We start from the raw sequence: 16,895 nt of genomic DNA on the forward strand, positions 1-16,895 counted from the left end.
TGAAGTAAAGGAAAATGCTTCTCAGTCCTCAGACTCACTGTCCACTTTATGGTTTTCTTTTCCTTCTCTGCATCAATCTTAATGTAACCAGATCCTCTCTGACAATACAAGACACAGATTAAAACTAACTCTGCAGCAATCCTAGGATTATGGGCTCAGGAGGGTAAATCTTCCGTTAAGTGTGAGATGACCGCACCCACATCTCATTCTGGGGAAAGCAGCTGTGGGAGGCGGCGCTGTGCTTGGGTCCCGGTTCATGTCTGATTCTACAAGATCAGTTAATAGGAGCATGCGTCATGGTCCATTGTGCGTAAAGTACGTGAAGAGCTGTGATTGCAAAGCATGGTGGGTTGCTGGCAGCAGTGACTGTACCTGAAGACTGGCTGGAATCCTGGACTCAGCCTTGATCCCTATCAACAGAGCATGGAAAGTGGGAGTCACAACCTGGAAGCATTTGTCTCTCTGTCTGTCTGCAGCACTGAATTGGTCAGAGATTATCTTATCCCTAGGTGTTAGCCTAAAGCTAGAGATTTGGGAACACGTTCTGGGCCTGATCCCGATATCTTAAATCCTTTCTCTCCCACTCTGCCTCACCCTCTCATGCTGCCTTACAGGGACAGGATGGGGATATGACTGATGTGCCATCTTTCCCTTATCTCCACCTTTTATTTTCCAGCAACAGCTACAGGCCTATGTGGCCTGGGTGAATGCCCAGCTGAAGAAGAGGCCATCCGTGAAGCCTGTGCAGGACCTGCGACAGGATCTCCGAGATGGAGTGATCCTGGCCTGTCTCATCGAGATTGTTGGTCAGTCGGCCTTGGACTCTAATGCTAGTGTAGACGAGAACATGACTTCTTTCTCCTCCATGTGCCCTTCAAAGCAGGTTGTTCCTTCTTTAGAATACATGGCGATGGAGTCGGGAAGACCTAAAGTCCTTGCCCAAGGTTAATTCACATGCTGGTCAATAAACACCACATGCTAGGCACTCTGTTATATGGGGAGATGGTAGCCCTGTCTGTGCCCTCAGAGGTTCCCAGGCTAATTGGAAGGACTGGAAAGTGAGGTCCATCGTATTACTGTACTTAGTGTTCTGATGGAGTAAGCACAGAGGAGGATACATAGAAGAGACACCCCACCTTAGTCCTAGGGGTTCAGGAAGAATCCATGTCTAACTAGGGAAGGAGGGCTACCAAAAGAACTGCTGTCTAAGTTAAAAACGAAAGTGGGAGGGCTGGAGAGTTGGCTCAGCATACAGGCTGTTCTTACAGAGGACCTGATTCAACTCCCAGTACCCACAGCTCACAACCATCTATAATTCCAGTGCCAGGGGAACCAACCAACATTTTTTTCTGCACAAATAAATATACATGCAGGTAAAACACTCATACATACATACATACACAGAGAGAGAGAGAGAGAGAGAGAGAGAGAGAGAGAGAGAGAGAGAGAGAGAGAGAGAGAGAAAGGGAGTAGCATTCAGGTCAAAAGAGAAAATGTCGCCGGGCGGTGGTGGCACACGCCTTTAATCCCAGCACTCGGGAGGCAGAGCCAGGCGGATCTCTGTGAGTTCGAGGCCAGCCTGGGCTACCAAGTGAGCTCCAGGAAAGGCGCAAAGCTACACAGAGAAACCCTGTCTCGAAAAACAAAAAAAAAAAAAAAAAAAAAGAGAAAATGTCACCAGCAAAAGGACTTTCTTCTATGACACTCGGAGCCACGTGTTTCCACAGAAGGGTTTTCCTCTCTAATTCTGGGTCCTGTTCTTACCTGGGTCCTATATTCCCGGAGTTTGTCCACAGCTCTCCTATGATTCCTGTCGCTGACTGGCAGTTAGTCATGATATAGACTGAACTACTGTAGAGAACGATATACTATACATTGTTTTTATGGTTCCACAGTCCCAGCCAAATGCATGGAATAAGTTCTCGAACATTTATTACTGGTCAGTTGATGTTGCTTGCTGTCCTGGAGGTATGTGGTGTAGAAGAAGCTGGTTTGCAACAGACAGCCTATCTGTTTTTTGTGTTTTTTTGAGACAGCTCACGAGTGATTATTCATTTGTACTGAGTGTAACGGGGGCAGCAGTAATTGCCGCTGTCAGGATGGAGCTTTCTGTCTTTTGTGAGTTTATTTGACCACCACACCCTAGGGAAACAGATATTATTATTTCTGTTTCCAGGAAGCAAAAGGGAATATCTATAAAAATAAATTAATTAATGGGTGCTTAGTATGTGTCAAAAAAATAGCCAAGTCTGTTCTTTTGATTTCTTTGTGATGTGGGTTTGAGTCCAGGTGGAGTACTCCTCATCCAAAATGCTTGGGACCAAAAATGCTTCAAATGTTGGATTAAGAGAGAGAGAGAGAGAGAGAGAGACACTTATAGCTAAAAATTATGGAAAATCCAAAGTCTAAAAATGTCCCTAAATCATAAATTTTTTTGGGCACTAGTATGATGTTTAAAACATTTCAGGTTTTTGGAATGGAGAGATGGCTCAGCAGTTAGGGTCACTGGCTGTTCTTCCAGAGGACCTGGGTTTGAGTCCTATGGTCCTCTGGAACTCAACATGGTGACTCAACCATTTATAACTCCAGTGCCCGGGGAATCTGATGCCCTCTTCTGGCCCCCCTGGGTATCAGACATGCACACAGTGTATATATATAAAACAATGTTTCAGATTTTGGAGCATGTGTAAACTCAGAGTTTTAGATTATGGATGGTAAACCTGTATTATTTTACTGATGAGGTTGACAAGGCTCAGCAACCTCACAAGTTCATATAAATTTAAGTATTCAGGTAAAGGTGCAAACCTAGCTCTGTTTTAATTCCGAAGTCCCGGCTAGAGAAATGACTCAGCTGTTAAGAGTGTATATACTGCTTTTGCAGAGGACCTGAGTTTGGTTCCCACCATCCAAGTAGAATGGCTCACAGTCTTCTGTAATTCCAGCTCCAGGTCATCCCTCTTCTGGACCCCAAGGTCATCTGCACTTGTATGCACACACACACACACACACACACACACACACACACACACATACACACACACACACACTAAATCCCCAAATCTATTTTAAGCAGTTTCTTTTCCCCTTATTTAAATAGGTTACATGTGGACTAACAGGAAACCTAGGCACAAAAGGGTTAGAAACAAAACTCTTCTTCTACCTGTCTTTCTTCAACGGGAGCTCTGTCAGCACTTGGCTTTTTCTGTGACACAAAGCAACGGAAAGAAGGAAGGGCTTGTTTCGCCTCATGGTTTGAAAAGCCCACCATCGTGGGGAAAGGGTGGTGGTGTGTGGGGCCACCAGCCACGGTGCAGCCACAGCCAGAGGAGAGAACAGTGAACACTGATGCTCGGCTCACTTCCTCCTTCAGCCCAGGGAATGGCGCCACCCGTTCTTAGGGGTTCTTCCCACCCCAGTTAACTTAATTAAAACACCCTGTCACAGACGTGGGCAGAGAGGCTAGCCCAACGTACATAGTCAACGGAGAGACTTGTCTCCTAGGTGAGTCTATATCCCGTAAAGTTGATAGAAAGTGTTAGCCATCACAGTTACCCACCCTCCATTCTGGAGGTAGCCTGTTTTTCCAGAGATGTTCTGTAAGCCTGGAAATCAGTATTAATGTGCTTTTATTTCCCCAAGATCCAGGTTTTAAATACTATTTGTGTGTGCATGCACGCATGTTTCTGGAAACTGAACCTGACCTTGAGCGTGCTAGCATGTAGCAGCTAGCGCTCTACTATTAAGGTATATCCCCAGCCTGAAATAACCTCAAGGGGGCTGAGGAGGTGGTTCAGTGATGCTTCATGTGCAAGGGTTGGAGTTTGAATCCCCAGTACCCGTCTTTAAAAGCCAGGGATGGCCACAAATGCACCTGTAACTCCAGTGCTGTGCGGGTTGGAGACAGGGGCATCACTGGGGTTAGCTGACTGCCACCTTAGCTCCAAGTTCAGGAAAGCAAAAACAAAACCAAAACAAAACAAAACAAAAACCCATTTCAAGCGAATAAAGTATATAGTGACAGACCAAGAGACCAGCTTCTTCCATGTGTGCAGCCATGCACACCCGTGTGTGCACAATGCACACCTCCTACACACACATAACAAAAGAGAGGAAACCTGGTGATCTCTCCCTGATTTTGCATATTTAGCCTTCAGCTTTCCCTTGAGTTGGAGACATGCATACACAGTGTCCTGTTCGTCGTTGTCTTGGAATGTCTTACGTGCAGCTAACCAGAGCTTCGTATTTCCTTCCCATACCAAGCCCTTTACCCTCCCTGCCCGTCCTCACCTTGCATCTTTGTCCTTCTCTCAGTTGTGAAGCAGAACTCTTAGAAGCCATTCTGAAGGATTTTCCTCCCCTCCTGAATCACAGCCAGTTCTTAACATGTACCTTCCGCTTTGTATTCAAAATATACTCAGTCACAGCCATTCTCTTCCACTTTAACCCTTACCATCCTTATCTCTTGCCTTGAATATTTTGGCTATCTTTCTGACTAATCTCTCAGTTTCATCTCCCGCATGATCTATACATACACACACAGTCAACTATGGAAAGCACATACCAGATACTGTCACTACCCTGTCTGAAAGTCCCCACTGGCTTTTCATTAACCTTAGAATAAATTCAGGGTCGTTCCTGGGATCCCCAAAGCCCCATTTACTGCCTTTGCTTATCTTGGTGGCCTTTCCTAGGTCTTGACTAATAACTCCACTCTAGCCACACTGGTCTTTTCTCTTTCATTTGAAACAGGGTCTCATGTAGCCTAGGCTGGCCCAGAACTTGCTATGTAGCCATGACTAATTTCAATTAACCTGATTTGGTTCCTGATCTTCCTGCCTCAGCCTCCCAACTGCTGAGGTCATAGGCATGTACTACATGCCTAGTTAGCCACGTTGATCTTTTTTTTTTTTTTTGGTTTTTCGAGACAGGGTTTCTCTGTGTAGCTTTGCGCCTTTCCTGGAGCTCACTTGGTAGCCCAGGCTGGCCTCGAACTCACAGAGATCCGCCTGGCTCTGCCTCCGCCACGTTGATCTTTTTGTCCCTCAGATAGGCTGAGTTAATCCCATATTGGGGTTTGTTTGTATGGCTCTTCAGCCTGGCATGTACCCTCTGTCTTAGTTAGGGTTTCTATTGCTGTGAAGAGTCGCTATGACCATGGCAACTCTTAAAAAGGAAAACATTTCATTGTGATGACTCACAGTTCAGAGGTTTTAGTCCATTATCATCACGGCAGAGAGCGAGGCAGCATGCAGGCAGACATGGTGCTGGAGAAGGAGCTGAGAGTTGTACATCCTGACTCACAGGAAGTGAGTGGTCTGAGAACCTAGGTGTGGCTTGAGCATATATGGAACTTCAAAGTCTGCCTCCACAGTGACATAGTACCTCCAACAAGACCACACCTACTCCAACAAGGCCACACCTCCTAATAGTGCCACTCCCTTTGGGGGCCATTTTCTTTCAAACCACCACAGCTTCTTAAATATAAACATTTCTTATTCTGACTTTTCTTTTTTTTTTTTTTTTTTGGTTTTTTCGAGACAGGGTTTCTCTGTGTAGCTTTGCGCCTTTCCTGGAGCTCACTTGGTAGCCCAGGCTGGCCTCGAACTCACAGAGATCCGCCTGGCTCTGCCTCCCGAGTGCTGGGATTAAAGGCGTGCGCCACCACGCCCGGTCCTATTCTGACTTTTCAAGACTATATTATCAGAAAGGCCATGATCAGTATTCTTTTCTGTCTTGATCCTTACCCAAAATTATATTAAACATTGGCTTGTTATACTGTAGATATAAACTAGGAGAGAAGACACATTTTCTACCTTGTCCCCTGCTCTCTCTCGTGCCCAGAGCAGCATCTGGCATACAGTGGCTTCTCACGAATATTTGTTGAATTAATAAATATGCACACAATATAACTTTACAGGACTGTGGGTTTACATTGGAAATACCGAAGTGTTCTGAAAGTTTCTCATTTTTCTCTCCTACATCCACTTCCCCTGGTGCACACACCAGGACTTAACTTACTCATTTATTTGTAGAGAATTTTAGTGTTTGTACCCCTCCCTTGTGCCTGGCTGCTAGGAAACCTTGATAATGTTCTTACTTACAACGTTACGTGTTATTTTTTTTTTTTTGCCCCCCTCTCCTAACAGCAGGAGAAAAACTGAGTGGAGTACAGTTGAGTCCCAGTAACCAACAAGAGATGAAGAATAATGTGGAAAAAGTGCTACAGTTTGTAGCTTCCAAAAAGATTCGTATGCATCAGACTTCAGCCAAAGGTTAGTCAGCACCTCCTCCTTGGGGAAGGAACACTTAGCTTTTGCCAGTGCTGACCGGTTTGAGAAGTTCCCTTGGCCACGTGGCCAGCTGTTCTGAGCAGACTGGAATAGGATTAGGCTCGTGGTCTTATATCCTTGGTGCATGAAGAACAGGTACCCCTCTTGGAAGGCAGTGATCAGGTACTGAACTCCAGGGCTCCAGAGACCTGGCTGGAGGCAGCAGCTCTCTGTTAATTTGAATTGAATATAGATAGGCTTGAGTGTGTGTGGGAAAATTAATGGTACAAGAATAAATGACAAAATTGAGATATTAATTTTGGAATGTCTCGTTTAAATTTTCAAGGATGAAGATGGATTGCGTTTTTTTTTGAGATCTTTGAGTTTTATGATCAAGTACTATTACAAACCATCATAACTTACGCTTTTCCATTCAATTTCCTAGAAGTAACTCTATCACTTCTATTTTTCTTTCTTTTCTTCCTTTCCTTTATTTTCTGAGACAGGATCTTATGTAGCCCAGGCTGATCTTGAATCTGCTATGTAGCCAAGGATGACCTTGAACTTCTGATCCTCTAGCTTCTACCTCCTCAGTGCTCAGATTACAAAACTGTACCACCACCCAGCTTTATGTGGTGTTGGGGACTGACCCCAGAGCTTTGTAAATGCAGGCAAGCGCTGTCAACTGAGACACGTCTCTAATACTGCCCAGCCTCAGTATATGTGTTTTTGAGACAGGGTCTCACTGTGTAGCCCAGGCTGGCCTGGAATTTGCTGTGCCCTAGGCTTTCCTCAAATTAGGTGTTTCTCCTGCCTCTGTATCTTAAATTATGGGATTAGAGATGTGTACCACACTCGGCTTAAAAGGGAAATATTTTATAGCTTTTCTTTTTTTGGCTCTGAGAACATTCCAGGCAGACAAAAGGGGCTCCATGGCTTTTGTATGTAGTCTTCTGTAGTGGCGGAACCTTTTGCCCGTGCTGTAAGGAAGGAGCCACGTAGGGGTCCTTCGAAAGCATAGGTTTCTTTCTCCTTTTGATGCTTTTCGAGAATTGACTAGAACTGGTTGTTTCAGCATCAGCTTTTGGGTCTGTTGCCTGCAGTTTTGCTGAGAAGGAGGGCAGGAGGAACCCTTTCATGTTGGATTATTGGTGTTCTGTGTGTTTGAAGTTACTCAGGTGAGCAAATAGTGACCATTAAGAGCATTTGGTAGAAGACTTCAAATAGTCCTTTGCATGCTTTGTGCATTTGAAAGGCTATAAAGCCAAACAATGAAATTGTATCCATTTCCTTGCATTAACTTTAACCAGATCTTTCACAGTGTGGTTCCCTCCTCTGTGTGTGTGTGTGTGTGTGTGTGTGTGTGTGTGTGTGTGTGTGTGTGTGTGTGTGTCTTCTTTCCTCTCTTTTTCTAGGGCAGAATTTAGAGTGCAGTGATAGCTTTGTTCTGGTCCCCATGTGGAGTGGGCTTGGGGATCTGGCCCAGTAAAACGGACTATTTAAGGGAACACTGCCATTCATTGTCTTTTACCTGAAGAAGCTCAGTGCTTCCTAATGAGTCCTACTGCATCGATCTCCCTCTCCATTCAGCTTTCCACACCACAGCTGGAGTGAACGAAGAGCACACATCGTGCTCCTGCTGTGCACCCTGAGGTCACATGGACAAACCTGGCATCTTTCCTAGAGCCTACCTGGTCCCCTACGGCCCAACCTCTGATTCCCCACCTGCTTTCCCTTCTCCTGCCACCGAGCTCTAGGGCTCTGGCTATCCTGAACTCTTTTACTTTCTCCGTCGCAGTGCTGGACCATGCATATAATGCATGTCCTATAAGTACTTAAAAGTTTCCTAAAGCCACATTATAAGCCGGAAGGACTGAAAATGGTTTTAATAATATATTTTATGTAACCCAGTATGTCCATAATGTGATCACTTTATCATGAAGTTAATATTAAACATTACTGAGTTTATATTTTACTTTTATTTTTTATGTGTATAGGCATATTGCCTGCATATATATATATATATATATATATATATATATATATGCACCATGTGTGTGCCTGGTGCTCTCAGAGGCCAGAAGAGGTCATCAGGTCCCCTAGAACTAGAGTTACAGATGGTTGTGAGCTGCCATGTGGGAGCTAGGAATCGAACCTGGGTCCTCTGGAAGAGTACCCGGTGCTCGTAAGCACTGAGCCATCTCTCCAGCCCCACACTCTATGTTTATACTGTCTGAGATCTTTTGCATTCCCGTGTGTGTGTGAGAGGTATTAACACTTAGTTACAGTACTTGCTTAGAGCATATTGCAATTCAGAGTAGTGACATTTAAGTGCTTAGTAGCTACATGTGGCCCACAGCTCTCCTAACAGACAATATTGCCCTATTATACTGATCTCTAGACCTTGGCATGTACCTTTTCCTGGATTGTTCTTATCTCTTCTCCCCTATTAGCTGAAGAAGCATCACCCCCTAGTCTCAACTGAGGACTCACTTCCTCTAGTAATACATCCTTAAGAACTCTAAGATTATCTCTCCACAAACTGCTGAAGACTCCTGTACCTCTCTTATCTAACCATTTTATTATCGTACTTTACTGTAATTGCCTTTAAACTTTCTGTGTCCCTTACTGAACAGGGCTTTATGAAAATGGAGACTGCCTGCCTGGCTTACTATATCACCATCGATATACAGTAAATGCATCAATCCACAGCCTCTTCCTCCCTCTTAGCACCTTTCAATCTGTCTCGTCCTTTAGATATTGTGGAAGGAAACCTGAAGTCCATCATGAGGCTGGTCCTTGCCTTGGCAGCTCATTTTAAACCCGGCTCTAGCAGGACAGTGAGCCAGGGGCGTGACTCCAGAGCCCCTGTTCAGACTCATCAACCACACTGTGCTACTGCTGTGGCCCAAGGAGCAGCTGCTGCTCTGGCTGATGTGTGCCATGACATGTCTCGGTCAGGACGGGATGTCTTCCGGTATAGACAGAGGTAAAAGTCTGGGGAGGGGAACTGGCATTTCTTTGCTTAGATAATAACAGTGCAAGTAGATGGAAATATCAACCAAACAGCTCCACACTGCAGAAAAGATAACAGAAAAGAGTAGAGGTTTGGGAGGGAAATCCTCATGAGAAAAGCTTGGCCTTGTGCATGCCAAGCAAGAGCTCTACTACTACTGTGCTCTACCCCCAGGCTTCTTACGTCTGATTTTGAGACAGGGTCTCATGAAGTTGCCCAGGCTGGCCTTGAACTCACTCTGTAGTTCAGACAGGCCATGACCTTGCCTTCCTGCTGTCTCAGCTTTCCAGATAGCTGGGATTATAGACCCACAGCTGCAAGCCAGGCTAACTAAGCCTTTTCTTTCGAGATGTTTATTTTGCAGCTAGCAGAATGTAAGGATCCATGTGTGTGTAAGTTTGCTCTCATGCCCAAAATTTAAATATATGTGGTTGGCACAGCGTGTTTTCTTCACTGGGAGATATGTAGTCCATCTGGAGGAGGCTGGATCCTGGAATGTATCCACAAGGCCAATCTGTCTTGAAATTTCATGGCAGGAAGTGTTTTGAGGGTTGTGTAGTTGCTAAAGGAGAACATGACCCCAAGGTGTCGCAGAGATCGGCAAAATCACTTGTTTTTGTGTTTGCCTTCCCGGCTAGGTTTTAAGTGCCTTAGAAGAAGGAATTTTACCTTGTTCACCTTCTAAGTGTGCGTGCGTGCGTGCGTGCGTGCGTGCGTACAGGATCTTGCTATCTAAGTAGCCCAAGCTGGTCTCAAACTTCTGATCCTCCAGAGTACTGGAATGACAGGTGTGTGCCAGGCACACACATCTGCTTTCCTCTAGTGCACACTGCATGTCAGGGTATCTCTACTTGTAGAGCCGACCGGAACCGCAGGGCTAACACTGTCTTCTTCTCTGGTGCCCCACGCCCCCTTGTAGGAACAGCAGCATGGATGAGGAGATCGAGAACCCGTACTGGAGTGTTCGGGCGCTTGTGCAGCAGTACGAAGGGCAGCAGCGGTCCCCGTCCGAGTCCAGCTGCTCCAGGTAATTGTGGCCTCACGTTCTTGGCATTCTTACATTCCGTGGTAAAGAGCTGAACTCTTGGGGATTCTTAGACCAAAAGCACTAAGGCGCCTATGGGGTTGAGTCCCATATCCTGCTAGACTTGGGTCTGGAAACCTGACTGGGGTAGTGAGGGGGTCAAGAAAGGACAGACACTCAAGAAATGACTCACAGACACCAGAAAGTTGGGATCAGGTGGGATGTGCGAACCTCAGTGTATTTCTTAGGCACCTCGCAGAGGGGAGGCGTTAGCTAGTCTTGGTAGGTCTCTAAGTGTGGTCTGAGGCTATACTCATCCAACATCCAGGAGCTGCTCGTTTTCGCACACGCTGGTCAGTCGTTTGTAAACACTCACACTTGCACACTGTCAGCATTTGCACTAGACCAGAGGAAGCCTTTACCAGTTCTGAGCCGGACCAGTCTGAGGAAGGCTTTGCCAATTTCCCATGGGTCTGAGGCATTGGTCCTTAACATGGCAGTGCCCAGATTAGTAGTGCATATGCACTCAGGTCTTTATCTACTCTTTACATATTCAGTCACAGCTTCTTCAACTCCCCACAGTTGGGGGTGTGTGTAGTTTACTGCTAGAGTGCTTGTCTTACCAGAGGCCCTGGGTTCCACCCCTAATATTGAAAAACAAAAAGCACCTAACCTCGTTTTACTTTCCTCAGTTTATCTTTGGCATTCAGGGACTAGCGCTCAGCACGGTCCGTGGGTTTGGCGTTGACAGAAGAGTGGGATGCAGCGCTAGTGAATTCCCCACATGCAGAAACTGCAGCATCCCAGTAACAATAGTTAGCTCTGACCACGTGGGGGTGTGACTGGGACCTTCAGAGTCCAGTCCAGCCCAGTGTTTGTGCAGCAGCTGCTAGTGTTTATGATAGCCAGGTCCCAGACCCTGCAGGCTGGGTCTGATCCTTTAGTCACAGCCACAGAAGGCTGGAGAAAGCTCCCGGCAAGAGAGGAAACTGTGCGGGACTGTCTGACGCATTAGTGTTTCCACGTTCATTTATAGGACTGTGAATTGGGGCACATTAGTATGCATCTAAGTGGGCTCGGGGTGTTTGTGACTCTAGTAAAGAGGCTGTCTGCTTCCCTTAGAGCCAAGTGCAGGGGCCAGAACAGGACACTCTGCTCTCATAAAAGTCTGACCAGTGCCAAGTAGAGTGGCAGAAAAAGATAACTCTCCTGGCTCATGGAGATTATGCCCCTATAAACACATCCCCAGCCTACTTACTAACTTGATTTTGTTGCTAAATTGTATTGAGTGTATCCTCTAATGATCTTTTCCCTCCCACTCCAACCCAGCATATTCTGATCTATTTTAAATTTAATTGTGCCTTGTGTGTATTTTCCTTTTTTTCCTTCCTCCTGTTTCTTTTCCTCATACAATCCCAACCTATTTTGACATACCCTTTTCTAATTTATGGAGGTCCTGTGGACCCCTTCCCATCATCTGAATATACTGCTAACCTAGCTCAACTTTAAAATGTTTGAATGTAATGGGTGTACTTTCTATTTCTGGCATAGGTCTATTACAGACAATTCACCATTAAACATTTCCAAGTGTTCAATGTGGTACCTTAACAGTTTTGTGTAAACGCCATCTCTATCCAGTTAGGAGACATTTTGACCAACCCTCAAAGAAACTCGACCATGAAGCAGTAGGTGTGCTTTTAATGAGACTCCAGACCTTTGCTTTTTTGCTGGTGGCTGGGACTATCTTTGGCTCAGCACAGAATCAAAGGCTGTTCTGTTGTATAATGAGATCTCTTGGCTTCCAGCATCTCTGCTGGCCTTTGACTCTCCCGAGCCTGAGTGTGCCTGTGAATAAGAAAGAGAAGGGAAGAGAGTCTGAGTCTCCCCGGGGTGGCTGCTTCCTTCCTCCAGGCCAGACCCAGACTGCAGCTGTGAGCTCAGTGTGAGGGGCCCTCTCAATATCAGGTTGTGTTGGGCTAATGGTAGCAGTAGGAGATGTGTCATAGATTACATCTCCCTCTCTGTCGTCCCCCCCTCCCCCCGATTTTGCCGTGTTCTTTGGGATAGAGTCAGCACTCTGCCTGTTTCTTCACTGACCCCTCAGGAGAGGAGAGGGCATCTAGCAGGTTCTGCTATTTGCCCACTTCTATTTGGGCACCTATTGACCCTGGATCCCCTGGAAGAACCAGGAATGTTGGAGATGCTGCAGCGTTGGGTGGGGTGTAGCTGCGATGATAGGAGAGACATCCTGTGGTGTCTTCCCTGCTGCTTCCCCGGCTGCTTTTCAAGGATGGCCTAGCAAAGCCCTACCCTCCTGTTGCTCCAGGAAACAGGCCAGACTCTCGCTGTACCTAAGCAGAACCGGCAGAGGGGAAGGAAGGTGCGAGCAGGGGACAGGAAGGCATTCTGTAGGTTTGCTGGGGGGAATAGGGGCAGTGGTAGGGGGTACGCCAGTCTCCATCCTGCCAACCTCTCCCAATCTGCGGAGAGCGGGGTTGAGCTCCTCGGGATTAGATCAGTCTCAGACCCGCGTGTCCAAGGAGGGAGGGGTCAAAGAGGTGCAGCAGCATCTTCGCTGCTGCTCTCCCCGGCACCAGGACCATCCTCAGAACCACGCGGTTCTGCCACCGCGCTGCCCATCCCCCGCCGCTCCTGGGCTCTGGTCACCGTCGGCCCTGCCGGTTCCGGACCGCGCCCTTGGCCCCGGCCTCGGCCGGCACCCCTACCTCTCTGCCCAGAGCCAGCGGCGGCGCTTGGGTCGAAGCCCGGCGCTGCCTGGCCGCGTGTGACAGCCTGGGAAGAGGCGGGAGGGAGGGGTGGCGGGGGGGGGGGAGGGAGAGGGGGACGGGAAGGGAGGGATCAGAAGGCGGCGCTGAGCAGGAGCACAGCACGCCGGACTCCACTCGACGCTCAGCGGGAGCCCCTGGAGCCTCTGGCCCCGAGGGAGATGGGTTGAGATGCCGCTGCCCGGGGGAATGCTCGGAGCTGTGCGGCCGCAGGGACCGAGATGCAGCTGCCAGCGATCGGCCGCTGGCGATGGGAGGAGGCTTCCACCGAGGCTTGGCTGCGGCGGAGTCTGAGCGGCTGGGACAGCGCGCTTCACCCCAGGGAGCATCCCGGTCCCCGGGGCCAGGACACCCACCTCTGCCCTCCCTACTTTCTCCGGAGACCCGGGCGAATCATTCCACTGGCTGGCTGATCTCTGGAGTCGTTCTTCGAGTCCCCGCGCGGGGGGACTTGCGAGAATTTAGGAGCGATATGACTCTCAGCCTCCCACCTCACCCAGGGAAGCAGGCTTGCTGAAGCCGGAGCCAGGAGGGGACCATGGGAGGGACACAAGTCAAATGGTGAGCTGAAGCCACTTTGGCTCTTGAGGTGCGGGTATGAGGGGGAAGCAGGGCCAGGACCGGGGGACGTGGTTGGCTGGGGACAAGAGATGATTGGGTGTGCTATTCGGTGAGAACAGGCTGCTGGTCTGGGATTAGCATTACAAAATAGAGTGATTTTAGGAATTTGGACCCGACTCTAGGGGCGATGGGACTCTTCCTTTTCCATTATCCTTTTTTTTTTTTTTTTCAAATTATGTGTCTAATTTGGCAGTATCTTTGTTGGGGTTTGCTGGTATGATAAATTAATATCGATGAGATATGAGATTAAAAAAATGTATGGGTAGGACCTATTTGTAAACAGCAGTTCTCTGACCTCAGAGAGGATTATGATAAGTAGGGATTATTTGTTTGTCAAGTATGACTTTTAAGCTAGTTAGGGAGGAGCCCAAGTCTTACAATTAATTAGCATGAAGATACTTTTCTCTGACCTGAGGCCGAGAATTTAAAACGCCTTCCTCTTCTAGGAGGGTCTTAATGCTCTGACACATGCCCCAGGATTTTCCTCCCTCCGGGTTTTTTATTTTAGCCATCTAGTTTCCTGGTCTTACCTCCTGGCAGCCTCGTTTCAAGAAAAAGAAATGTTGTTTTCCTTTGCCTGCTCTGCCACACCCCCGGTGGGGTTGGATATCCAGACGTCCGCCTCCTTCTGCCCTTATATGGGAGGCAACTTACTTGGAGGGAAGAGGTGGAACTGAGCATGCGTCTGTGCTTTTAGGAAAGCCTTTTCCCAGCATCGCAGATCCCCATTACACCCTCCCTGCGCTCTGTCTCGCACATCCCTCCTGTGGTCCAGCCAGATGCTGGCAGTGGACTTGTTATCCATAGCACCTTGTCAGCTGAGGAAGAGGGGTGGCTGACAAAGGCTTTGTGTACCCGGATTCCCAATTTTGTAAGAGGTAAATGCTGGGGATGGAACATTCATAAATCTCTCCTTATCAGAGACACAGCCCCTTTACATGAGAGCCTTCCTGGCTGTGAACTCACGTTGGCCTGAAGGTCAGGTTGCCTGCATAGTGAAAATAGCTGAGAGAGTTCCAGGAAACACTCAGCATTTCTAAGTAGAACTTGCTACCCCTCACTTCTCTTGATCTGTACACCTCCAGATGTAGAAAAGCAGCTTAGAAGAAAGACGGAGATGTAGTCCTAATTGAGACTGTTCCTACCAAAGTTCTTCAGCTGTGGACACTGGGGAGACACTAGTCTGCAGTTTTTGAAACCTGCCTGCTTCCGCTGAACTTGTTTCTCGTTTTCCTCTGGTTTGTGGGAAGAGGAAATGTTAACTCCTGCTTGTGGTTGTAAGGATTAGCCTGGGAGACTTCAGGGGCACATTAAGGGGGTCAGTGAATCCTAGACACTTTCACTGTTGTCTGGGTGACAGATTTGGAAAGAATTCCTAGGAGGGGGCTGAGCCGCAGCCTCCACAGGCCCTGAGATTGTGTTCATGCTGATGTTCTCATAGTGCTGCGGGAAGAGACAGGCCTCTCCAGACTCTCCCGAGCAGACAGAAGCATTACCCTCATGTTCCCATCTTGTCTTGTCCAAGGAAAGATTGAAAATCTGCTTCCCTGAAAATCTGAACAGTTCCTCTCAAAACTACATGAGAACACAGGGGTTATTGAAAGGTGTCCCTCAAGATAATTTGAAAATATGAAGCCATGGCAAATAATAATAAAAATAATAAATCTCCAGGAAGAGCTAACCAAGTGAACTTTGACCCAGATGCAAATAGCATCTTTTCTCCTCTTGCCTCATCCCTCTTCTTATTGTTTTGAAGACTTTATTTTTATTTTATGTGTATGAGTGTTTCATCTGCATTGAATGTCTGTACACCACATGCATGCCTGGTGCCTGTGGAGGTCGGAAGAGGGTGTCAGATCCCATGGAACTGGAGTTGCAGAGGGTTGTGAGCCACTGAGTGTAGCTAGAGTTTCCCTGCCTTGCCCACAGTCAGGACAAATCTCTGTCACCCGCCAGTCCCACAGCTGCTCAGACCCAACCAAGTAAACACACAGAGACTTATAGTGCTTACAAACTGTATGGCCGTGGCAGGCTTCTTGCTAACTGTTCTTATAGCTTAAATTAATCCATTTCCACAAATCTATACCTTGCCACGTGGCTCGTGGCTTACCGGCATCTTCACATGCTGCTTGTCCTGGCTGCGGCTGGCAGTGACTCCTTCTGCCTTCCTGTTCTTTCTTTTCTCCTCTCTGTTAGTCCCGCCTATACTTCCTGCCTAGCCACTGGCCAATCAGTATTTTATTTATTGACCACTCAGAGCAACACATTTGCCATACAGAACATCCCACAGCAACTGAGTTGGTGCTAGACTGCACCTGGGTCCTCTGTAAAAGCAGTAAGTGCTCTTTCTAACCCAGTAAGCTACCTTTCCAGCCCCCACTCTTCTTACCGTTTTCTGGCTCACCTGGGGATAAATTTCTGCCCCTCTGCCCAGCCTGGCACTGCAATCACACCAGCAGTTTCTACCCCCAAACTGTCTCCTGCCTTGACTCCCCTTTGGGGATTAACTTAGAGCTGCTCCCTGGTTGCCTGTGAAGACTCAGATAATTGGAAATGTGATTTTGATCCAACTCCAAAAGCTAATGACGCACAGCCATGACCCTCTGAACATGGGCCTAGGAATCGGTAGTGGTGGATACCACAAAACAAACAAAAACAAACAAACAAACAAACAAAAAACCCCAGGTTTTTAAAAAATAACTGAGCCAGGTGGTGGCACACACCTTTAATGCCAGCACTCAGGAGGCAGAGGCAGGCGGATCTCTGTGAGTTCAAGGCTAGCCTGGTCTACAGAGTGAGATCCAGGAGAGGCACCAAAACTACACAGAGAAACCCTGTCTCAAAAATAAATAAATAAATAAATAAATAAATAAATAAATAAAGTCTATTTTGGTAACTCTCATTTCAACCAATTACCTTAAAGGAAGTCTTTTTTTGCAGATTTATTTATTTATGTATTTATTTATTATGTATACAGTGTTCTGCCTGCAGGCCAGAAGGGGGCACCAGATCTCATTAGGGATGGGTGTGAGCCACCATGTGGTTGCTGGGAATTGAACTCAGGACCTCCGGAAGAGCAGCCAGTACCCTTGACTGATGAGCCGTCTCTCCAGCCCCTTAAAGGCAGTCTGATTGCAGAAGAGACTCCCTGGGGTGCCGGAGAGATGGCTCAAAGGTAA

The 16,895-nt window shown here is 47.3% G+C and overlaps 1 protein-coding gene and 1 long non-coding RNA gene across 7 annotated transcripts in view; one reads left to right on the top strand and one right to left on the bottom strand.

Moving 5' to 3' along the window:
- Positions 1 to 16,895, top strand: part of Dixdc1 (DIX domain containing 1) — an 85,959-nt gene that overhangs the window by 32,340 nt on the left and 36,724 nt on the right. For 2 of the 5 annotated variants that reach the window (XM_037207501.1, XM_028864906.2), the window contains 4 exons: positions 677 to 806; positions 6,147 to 6,272; positions 9,027 to 9,258; positions 10,205 to 10,312. In XM_037207501.1, coding sequence (XP_037063396.1) covers positions 677 to 806; positions 6,147 to 6,272; positions 9,027 to 9,258; positions 10,205 to 10,312 — 596 coding nt within the window. Of the gene's footprint in view, positions 1 to 676; positions 807 to 6,146; positions 6,273 to 9,026; positions 9,259 to 10,204; positions 10,313 to 13,206; positions 13,657 to 16,895 lie in introns of those variants that run through there. The other 3 variants (XM_028864908.2, XM_028864909.2, XM_028864910.2) reach the window with 3 other exon arrangements.
- Positions 11,988 to 14,587, bottom strand: LOC119088322. Of its 2 annotated transcripts, none has more exons than XR_005091956.1 (2): positions 14,247 to 14,587; positions 11,988 to 12,154 (listed from the first exon to the last, which is right to left on the bottom strand). It is a non-coding gene; the product is annotated as an uncharacterized LOC119088322 (long non-coding RNA). The 2 variants fall into 2 exon arrangements; XR_005091955.1 differs by lacking the exon at positions 14,247 to 14,587 and adding an exon at positions 13,452 to 13,539.

Source organism: Peromyscus leucopus, chromosome 7 (assembly GCF_004664715.2).
Source record: "Peromyscus leucopus breed LL Stock chromosome 7, UCI_PerLeu_2.1, whole genome shotgun sequence".
Classification (NCBI taxonomy): domain Eukaryota; kingdom Metazoa; phylum Chordata; class Mammalia; order Rodentia; family Cricetidae; genus Peromyscus; species Peromyscus leucopus.